General features: G+C 32.4%; 1 protein-coding gene across 1 annotated transcript; it reads right to left on the bottom strand.

Annotated features, from left to right (window-relative positions):
- Window positions 1-1,415: 1,415 nt before the first annotated feature.
- On the bottom strand, window positions 1,416-2,365 carry LOC127074151 (lipid transfer protein EARLI 1). Its single transcript, XM_051015446.1, has one exon. It carries the CDS (start codon window positions 2,185-2,187, stop codon window positions 1,675-1,677), a length of 513 nt encoding a protein of 170 aa, XP_050871403.1. The 5' UTR covers window positions 2,188-2,365; the 3' UTR covers window positions 1,416-1,674.
- Window positions 2,366-10,760: the final 8,395 nt, after the last annotated feature.

Genomic DNA, 10,760 nt, shown 5'->3' with positions numbered 1-10,760 from the left:
AAAAAGAATGAGATAGAAGATGAAATAAATCGATTACAAGTTGTTCAAGAAAGATTCAAAACTTTATGAAAATGTAAGAACAAGTGATATGCGTGTTTTCAAATCATCAATGAAAGAATGTATTTTCGAACATTATGAAAGGTTGAGACATGAAAAAGATTTATATGTATTAGAGATGAAGCACAATAAAAAGTAAAAAATTAACGTTGATTTGAGTCTAGAGAATTTGGTGATTTGAGTCAAGTTAGCAAAGTAAGTAGAAACAATATCGACATATAAAAGAGAGACCCGTCTTGTGATTTGAATCAAGTACAATGCATGATTTGACTCATAAAATTCATGATTCGAGTCAGGGTATGGTCATGATTCAATTCAATGCTGACAATGACCAGAGAAGGATCTATGGTTCGACTCAAACATACAATGTGATTCTACTCACATCTCATGATTTCAATCAAGAGCTAGTTGTGAAGCTCTAGCAAAATCCTTTTCCTAACTCCCTTGCTTGATTTGATGTACTAGTTATATATATAGTCGGCTGCAATAAAAAAGAACCTCATAAATATTTATCAATGTTAAAATTTTATTAAATTAAATATTTAATTTTTTGTCATGGTTAAATAAATATATAATTTAATTATTTATTTATTCTCCTTTGCTATTAAAAAAATATCACATGTTACACAAACCAAATAAGAAACCCCCCTAATATTGAACTTGATTAACGAATCCCTCTCTATTTTAAAGAAAAAAAAGCTAGGTGAGATGGTTTGTCTAAAATGTTTTAAGTGTGAGTTTTTCTTTCTTTTTCTTTTTATTTACTTTTGTTTGAATAGGGTTTTCGACCTTCGTGCCTGTGGGAATGACATCGAAACAGACGGATTTTCTTTCTTTCCATGATTTTTTAACCTTTAGTAAAACAAACAAAAAACTTTTTGATCTTGGAGTTATATTTGTCCAGATTTCTACACCGTTTGGTTCTCTTTTTGAGATTGGCCCCTGGTTTTGAAATTGACCTTCCTTTGAGGATACCATTCATGTACAAGGGGCTAGTCAAAGGGAAGGACATACCAAGAGTTTGCTTAATGCTTTAGCATGCAATTATGTCAAATTTGACATTTTGTTATCACAATTAATAAATAATATTAAATGTTTTTTATTCCATTATTTTTTTCTATCAGCAATTCAAATTTTAGTTTGGCACTTCTAGGAGTATATCTTTTTCCAGGGTCTTAAAACTGTAACAATAATGCTTAATTGCCTAATAATAGTATTAGTCACGGGACTCATTGCAGTGTTTACATGTCTGTTTGCTTTAATAGGAGTATTATTATACCATATTTTTCTAGATCATTGGAGTATACTACAATAATAATAGTAAAATATTTCTCAACGGAAAAAATTAACACTATTAATAATCATCTTAAATATTTCCCTAGCAAATTGCATCGGGAATTATATATTCATCATAACAATCTGGACGGATATAAAAACAAAAACTGAATCCAATGAATGATATAACGAGAGGTTAATCCTCCATGCAATGAACAAATCTCTCAAACTGAGAGATCAAATGGATAATTTAGAATAAACAACGAAACTTTAAAACGAATAAGCAAATAAAGTAGATACTTTGTAGATATGATCTTGATGGTGATGATGATGAAGAACTAATTAGTAGCATTGGAAATCACGTGGTGCTTCTTTTGAACAAACATTGAGAAGTAAGCTAAGTGAGATAGGAAGGTTGAGATTTATCCCCAAAATGTTAGCTCTAAGGGCAGTGCAAAGACACACTGCAGCCTCAAGATCAACAAGGCCATTTAGAAGGGAGCAACATGGTGTCACTGGTGGCTGGCCCAAAGTTAGATTCAGCAAACCATTTAGGACATTGGCACATACGCCGAGTTTGAGTGCATCACGCGGGCACGAGACGGTGCTACCCCCGCCTGAAGGGCCGGAAGGACCTGAGGGATATGAACCTCCTGAAGGACTAGAGCCTCCCGGACTCGAGCCACCAGAATGACTCGAGCCACCTGAGGGGTTTGGGCTTGGAGTATGCTTTGGCTTAGGGTTTGGGTTTGGGTATGGGCCGGAGCCGCAAGTTCCACAAGATGAAACAAGTGTAAAGAAGAGAATGTTGATTGTGAGGAAAATTGCAAGGGAGGAACAAGTTTTGGAAGCCATTTTAGGTAAACTCTTTGTAGTAATATAGCTAGTGTTTTGTTGCAAATACTAGTTAATTAGCTACTAGGGCTTAAGAGGAGAGTGTGAGTGTGAGCTATAGTTGTGAAGGACAGGGGTTTATATAGTGCTTGTGAGGTTTTGCAGTATACCATGTGGGATGAGTTGTGTAAAGAAGTAATGGACAAAATATATAATAATTATATGAAATGGTATAATAGGAGAAATTGAGGAAATGAAGCAACATGTGAAAGAGTGAGTTTTAGCTGGCAGATGAAAACCTTGAAATATGTTTAGGTTTTGGATGCTTGTGAGGGCAAGTCACATTGACTGACATCAATCGATTTCATATCACAAAAAATAACATATTAGTGAATGTGAAAATTATATATATATTTGTCCTACATACATTACAATTGAAATGGTAAAAATGCTGAAATATTTGACATACCCAAATGCCAATTTAAACTGATAATTCTTCACCTAATTTGCATGATTTTTGTTTAATCTATTTAGAATAAAAAGAATTATTCAAGCTACATATAAAAGAGATTATGATAGCAAGATTGTTAGACCCAAAGACTTATGAGAAAACCAACCTGGATGAATGATTGTGTTCTCAAATATTAATTATATTTTATAATTTTTGTAATTTTTGCAATTGTTTTCAAATCCTTCATGTGGGCCTTGGCCATTAGTTTAGATCCATTAAATTTGACATAACATTTAAAGTGTAATAGAAGACACTATTATATTATATTATATTATATTATATTATATTATATTATATTATATTATATTATATGTAAAGTAAGAATTGTTATTTTATTTATCTTTTATTTTATATCCTCCTTTCAAGTTTAATGGTGAAATCATAGCTTGGGTAGTAACCGTAAAATTCACCTATTCTTGGTGCTTTCATATTCTTCCTCAATGGTTTCCAATATAGTTAACCCTATCCTAAAAGACCTTGATGATTCTCTTCAAGTCACAAATCAGTGTTCTAATGAACTCATCACCCACAACCACAACCTTGAAACAACCATGGAAGTTAACAACCATTCAATTTTTTATATGCAATTAGGTCAGCTCGAAAATAACAATCAGAACATTTCCTTACATATGGATCACTTGGATAGTAGTATCAATGACCGCATGAAAGCCAACTCTGCATCACCCACTTTTCTCATGACTTAGCAGTTTGATGTCATGACAACTTCCACCTCATAAAACAAAGTTTTTGCGGGTATATCATCCTAACCCTTAACCCCCACTAGTTTCGAAAATGTTGCAATCATCACCTACTTTCAACTTATGCATATACTCCTATCCACTTCCCTTACCAACACAAAGGGAAACATAACCATTGCTCAAATACCCACACCAACACCACCACTACACCTCCCATTTTTTCCAATCACAACCCATTTTACACTCTTGTCACTCAACCTTTAGAGTTGTCCAAACCACCCGATTTTGACCACCTTACACTCAACAAAAGTACTCATTTCCCTCTTTTCTGCAGAATACCAATACCCATCAACCATCGTTTAGAACTCCCAAATTGAATTAGGAACTTTCGATGGTACTAATGCTCTATAGTGATATTTCAAGTTGAACAATTTTTTGCTTTTAACATTCCTTTTGAAAATAGAGTTCCCATGGTTGCTTTCTATATGAAAGGGAAAGCCTTAGGATGGTCTAAGTGAATGTTTCAAAACCAACAATTAAACTATTGGTAAATATTGTATAGGTCTCTTGAACTATATTTTTTCCCCTCAACCTATGAAAATAACCAAGCCTAACTATTTAAACTAATACATCATGGTTCAATTTCAGAATACAAAACCAATTTTAAAAAAATTGGGAAATAGAGTACTCGACTTACCACCAAATGCAATATGTAATTTCTTCATATTAAGTTTAGTCCTTGAAATCCAAAATGAATTAGCTATCTAACGCTCTCACTCTATTTCAAAAGTTGTGGACTTGGCCCAACTCATTGAGGCCAAGCTAAAATATGCAAAACCTATATTTAACATACCCCCCAAATCCAAACCATAATCCCCCAAATGCCCAATTACATTACCCAAAACCAATATACACTAGCCCAAATACTACATCACTACCTAAACCTCTAACCACACCTAACCCTAACACAGACCCAAGTCGTTTACCTATACAACGTATTACTCCAGCCCGGAGCGAGGAACGCATAGCTTGAGGCTTATACTTTAATTGTGATGAGAAATTTATCCCAGACCACAAATGTGCAGTAGGAAAATTCATCTTACTCGTGGTAGATTAAGATTCCCATATGCAAACTCGAGACACTCATGAAATTTATGATGTTGTAGAAGTTAAGTCAGAATATGAAGAAACATATTTTCAACATTCACCACAAACTATTAATGGTCAATTTTCCCCAAAAACATTAAAGTTCAAAGGTTTTTTTGATGGTCTATCAGTAATTGTTCTCATTGATACATGTACCACTCACAACATACTTCAACCATGTATAGCCTAACATCTCAAAATCCCCACCAAACCCAAACCCAAACCCAAACCCAATTTCTCTATTATGGTTAGAAATGGATCTCAATTATAATGTTATGTATTATGCCTTTAAGTTCCCATCAACTTGCAAAACCATCTATTTTTTATTCCTATCTATTTACTTCCAATTGAGGGAGCATATGCGGTCATAGGAACAGAATGGTTGAGGACACTTGGCCCTCTTATGGATGATTTTTCAATACAGAAAAATATCATTCACGTATAAAAATAAAGACATCACTATTACATATGGCCCAAAATCCTCTCTAACTCCCTCAACCTAAAATCAACTTTGTCACCTACTCCGCACAAACTCCATTGCTTCAAAATAGCATACACAAGATCCACATGAAAATACCATACACAATCCCAAAAAATACTAGACTCTCTCTCTACATCCTTACCTAAAGAAATTAGAAACATTATCATATCATATTCATCTATTTTCCAGAAACCTCAAAACCAAACCCCTACTAGACCACATGATCACCACATCGTTCTTCCGACAAACACTGCCCCCATAAATGTTAAGCCTTATCGCTACCTCCATTCACTAAAAAAGCCATGGCCACCCTTATTAATAATGTGCTTCAAGAAAGGATAATCAATCCAAGTAATAGCTCTTACTTTTCCTTTGTGCTCCTAGTGTGGAAAAAAAGACGGTACTTGGCATTTTTGTGTCGACTATCGAGCACTTAGTGTGGCTACAATCTATGATTGATTCCCTATACCAACCATCGATGAACTATTTGATGAGTTGGGTTCTGCATATTTTTTTTCTAAGATTTACTTAAGGTTAGGCTACCACCATATTAGAGTGACACTAGAAGACACTCACAGAAAAACATTATGAACCATTTATGGACAATATGAAGTTTTGACTATGCCACTCAGATTGACTAATGCTCCTAGTAACTTTCAATCGGAAATGAATGATATGTTTTGTCTTTATTTAGGACAGTTTATTTTAGTCTTTTTCGATGATATTTTAATTTATAGTTCTTGCATAACTAATAATGTGCATCATTGACGGTGGATTTTAGAGTTTCTTGCAAATCCTTTTGTTTCAAAGTTATCTAAATGCGTGTTTGTTGCTCCTAATATTGATTATTTAGATCACATTATCTCTATTAATGGTGTAACCCCAGAACCGTCAAATATTCAAGCAATTTTGGATTGGGCAAAGCCATGTTCTCTCACTACACTCATGGTTTTTTTAGGCCTCATTGTCTTTTATAGGTTGTTTTTCCACCATTACGCCTCTCACGCCACTCTACTCACCGATTTGTTATGTTTCTCAACTGATATAAGCTTCCCTGTAACACCCTTCTAAAATACCCCAAATATTTAATTAAAATAGCAATATATCAATCAGAGTAATTATGCAATTAAGGGTGTCACACAATCATTTCACACCATTCACCAAATAACTGTCATGCTCTTTTTATTAATTCAAAACATAAAGCATTTGCACAATACGCAGCGGATAGAAATCAAATCAATCATGCAGAACATGTAACACATTACATGTAAAATTATTCAACAAGGTAAAACATCCCGTCCCGATGTTACATCTATCAGAGCATGACCCACTAAGGAGACTACACTAGACTCCAAACACTAGCTTCTACTCAATCACTGCTCGTTACCTGAAAAATAGTTGTAAGGGTGAGTTCCTCAATCGATATAATAAGCATTATAAAATATCATGCAATATTAAGTAATTTAACACATTTCATCACCCTAATCATAACACCCATTCAGTAACGGCACATCAACTCAAACATCATACTCAACACCAACATAAAGCACACGTATAATCTCAATTCATACTTAACACCAACACAAATCACACGTATAATATTGGAATACATCCATTCATATTATACGCCATACATACATTATGCAATGAGACTCCATGCATGCGGTACCGACTATTCGTGAACATATAGTTCACCTCACCGATCAAATCCAGATACGGCTACCAAGCCCACTAGTCCCACTCATTTGAGACCTAGTGACTCACTCACTAATTCCTCACCACAGGAATTAGCTACCACCAACTCACTAGTTCCTCACCACGGGAATTAGCTACCACCCCAAGGGCTATGCTATGCACACTAATCACCTAGCATGCAAACATCAACAACAACAATCCACAATGGACATATGCTCACACTCTAAGCCATAAAACAGTCCATTCACCAACACATGCATAACATATACATTCACAGCATTATGCATACCATCATACATTCATCAACACATGTATCAAAACATCATATCATGTCAAATAATTAATCACAGTATTAGCACACTCCACTAATACCTATACTGCTCAAAACAGCGGGAATTAATCCCTATTACATCATACGCCAATATAGGCCAAACACCAATTATGCGCACATTATTCAAATATTAATTTTTCACTTTTCCAACAGTGTTAACCGGTTAACGCCCTGGGTTAACCGGTTAACGCAACACAGAACACGCTTTCTGGAAAAACTCAACAGTGTTAACCGGTTAACGCCCTGGGTTAACCGGTTAACGCAAACAGAACAACAATTTTCACAAATCACAACAGTGTTAACCGGTTAACACCCTGGGTTAACCGGTTAACGCAAGACAAAACAACAATACTTCACAATTCCTAACAGTGTTAACCGGTTAACACCCTGGGTTAACCGGTTAACGCAAGACAGAAAGCTGTTCCTGCGCTAACACGAAGCAGAATGCAGAATTCTCCGCATTTTCCGCCGTTGGAGGACTTCCGGACCTCCGATTTCAATTCCGTAAAAAGCTACACTTTCGGGAAATCAAGACTCATCCAATTACAGAGTCAATTTCAGTCTTAACACAACTTATCCATCACAATTTTTCAGCATTCAACATCCCAATTAGGGTCAAATCAATGGCTTATCACTACCCATTACATGTTAACCCATAATACCCATTAAACGACGATAAACCCCCCTTACCTGAGTTAATCCGGCGAATCTTTAAGCTTCAAGCTTTTCTCTTCTCCAACCTTCTTCCTCTTGCTCTGCCTCTTTGCCCTTTTCCTCTTTTTGAGCCGCTTCTCTGTTTTCACGTGAAAACTCTTTTTACCAAAATGGAACTCTTTTTCCTTATTTCCAACTTATATATTTTCCAATAATTATTATTCCAATAATAATAATAATAATAATAATCCAATAATTCCAATTATTTAATTAAATTAATAAATATAATATTAACTTAAATTAAATAATTATCTTATTTTTATCGGGGTGTTACATTCCCCATATCACATGCTAACCTACTATCCAACATCGTAGCCACCCACATATACAAACAACCAAGAAAGGAAATAGGTTTAAAGACCCCACCTTCGGGATAAGAGCGATAAAAAATAACATCAAGCTCTTTGGAAACACTGCATTATAAAAAAAAACTAGTCGAACATCACATAAAACTCCTTCTTAACTAAGTTGAAACCATTTGAACCCGTACTATTTGACCCATCAATCATAGCTACCACTTATCCACTCTTGAAGGCCAAAACCTAACTGAAAGGAACTCATCCTGAGCTGAAGAGAGACAACAATTAGAAATCCCATCTAGGGTGGGCCTACGAGTCTTAGAATTAGAAAAATACTTTGTAATTTACTTTGAGATATCCCGTTGAACCTCAAAAATCTTATCCAACGAGAGACCTCTCACTCTGAGAGTAACCAAACTACTTCTCTTACTCCTCTGGTTTACACAAGCATGAAAAAACTATGTATTATCATCTCCCTCATTTAACTAAGCTAATTTGAACCTCCATAAAATTTGGCAGTTATGACATTGGATTAACTCCCATAACTCTTGACTAATAAGCGATCAACAATCCAACTCCTGCTAAGAAAGAGACACAGATTCTGCCCTCAACTTCAAACTCTCAAGCTTAACTAAACTAATATTAATCTTAAAATCCAAACTACTAAACACTTCCTTATTCCACATCTATTTAAGAGATTTCAACTTATATTATCTTTAAATTAACTTTGTTTGTGTGTAAAAAAATTAACTTTTCTTGTGAAACTTCAACTAAAAGTAAAGTGATTGAGACTGGTGTCAAATTTAGGTCAAACTCTAATAAAATGATAATATTAATTTTTGAAATACTTTTATTAATTTAGATAAATGCTAACGAGTGTTCCGGGGACATTATTTAAGAGTTTAAAAAAGTATGTTTCTTTTTAAATATGTTAATTCAATGTATTGGAAATTGAAATATTTTATTTTTCTAAAAAATATTTTTTTTATTTAGAATTTTTAAAGAGTATTCCCGAAATACTCGTTAGCATGACTCATTAATTTAATATTCTATCAGTTTTATATTATAAGCAATTTTTTATTTTTTAAATTCATTAAATAATTAATATATCAGATTGATTTAAATATATAAAAAAATCTATTCGAGAATACAATTTAAGGAGTTTGTTCATGTTTATTAACTTCCCATAATATAGGCTTTAGTTGTCTTGTTTTAACTTTGATTTATAATTTTGTGTGATTAGATTTTCATCTCTTTATTTTATTTAGTATATACCCTTGAAGAATGCTCACATAGAATTGTCAAAATGAGAGATTATGTCTTTAAATTAAACTTCATATTTTTTAGGATTTTTTGTCCCGGTCTTAAAATATCCGCTCTCTATTAGATTTAACTCACGTGAATAGTAAGTAGCTCGTTAAATTTGCATAATTATAAATTTTAAAAAAGTTATATTAATATTTATATTATCTTCCTCTAAAATAATATATTGATTTCTCTCATTTTATTAAATTTTATTTCTATTCTATTCAATCTTTCTATTTTAAATCTTATTCATTAATATAATCAATTATTTTTTCTCATATTCTATTAGTTTTTCTTATATTAAATATTTGAGTATTATGTTATACAATTTAGATATATATTATCTTTAAAAATATAATGTTTATAAAAGATAATATATACTTTAAAAATATATTATATTTAAAATAATATAAAATTTTAATTTTATTTATAATAAATATTAAAGGATATCTAGAGTCAGATTCGAGTAGTAATTTTTGAATAATTATTTTTTTTAATTTAGTCCTGAGGAAACCTAACAATTTTCCGGATCCATTTTAACTGTTATATGCTTATGCATACCTTTAAACTTAGATTAAATAAAAGATACTATTATTTTAGGTCCAAAAATTTGATTTAATGATATTGGATATATGCAAAATTCATCCATTGTTAATTTAATTTAAAAAGAGAGAAAAAGAAATTTTAAAATAGTTATTATTAATCTAAAATTTTATTTAGAAAAAACATTTTTAATTCATATAAAGAAAATTCTTATTCGTGTATCATGAGTCACTAAAATTCGATTGTTCAATTTATTTAATGAGATATTCAATTTTTTTTATTTTTTTATTAATTAATTTAATAGTTGAAACTTACCTTATTAAATATAAATAAATAGAATATTGCAGGTTGAAATATGTGTTTCTGCATCCAACTAAATTATTTTAACAAGATAAGTAATACAAATAATTAATTCTTTTGAGTGTCTCTATGTTAGTGAATTGGACGTCAATTCGTAACAAAATTCATGAAAAAATATATAATAAAATTGAACCAAATATATTGAGGAGAAACAGTATATATCCTATTCAAATTTCTTCGTGTATCATATAAGCTATCATAGTGATCCTTTTTTGTTGCTTACAAGTAAGGCAAAGTTATTTGTTATTTGTTATGGGCAATAAACTATACTATTAAATTTAATCGATCATAATTTAATCTTAGCTATTTATGCTATTGCATATAAAAATATCAATATTAGACAGGTGGAACTATAATTTCAGCACCATCATATTATTTTTTTTTCCCTCACAAATTTGCTGTCATCTGGGCTAGGATTGAAAAATTAAACCCCACATATTATAGGGACCTAGAAGCCTATACAACTTGAGCCCAGACACAACCCACCATATTTAGTTGCGTCGAAATGTGA

Source organism: Lathyrus oleraceus, chromosome 4, assembly GCF_024323335.1.
Source record: "Lathyrus oleraceus cultivar Zhongwan6 chromosome 4, CAAS_Psat_ZW6_1.0, whole genome shotgun sequence".
Classification (NCBI taxonomy): Eukaryota; Viridiplantae; Streptophyta; class Magnoliopsida; order Fabales; family Fabaceae; genus Lathyrus; species Lathyrus oleraceus.
This window is presented reverse-complemented; position numbering and strand designations above follow the sequence as displayed.

Excerpts from the sequence above, each read along its gene's own strand:
- LOC127074151 (XM_051015446.1), bottom strand. The coding sequence starts at position 2,187 with ATGGCTTCCAAAACTTGTTCCTCCCTTGCAATTTTCCTCACAATCAAC.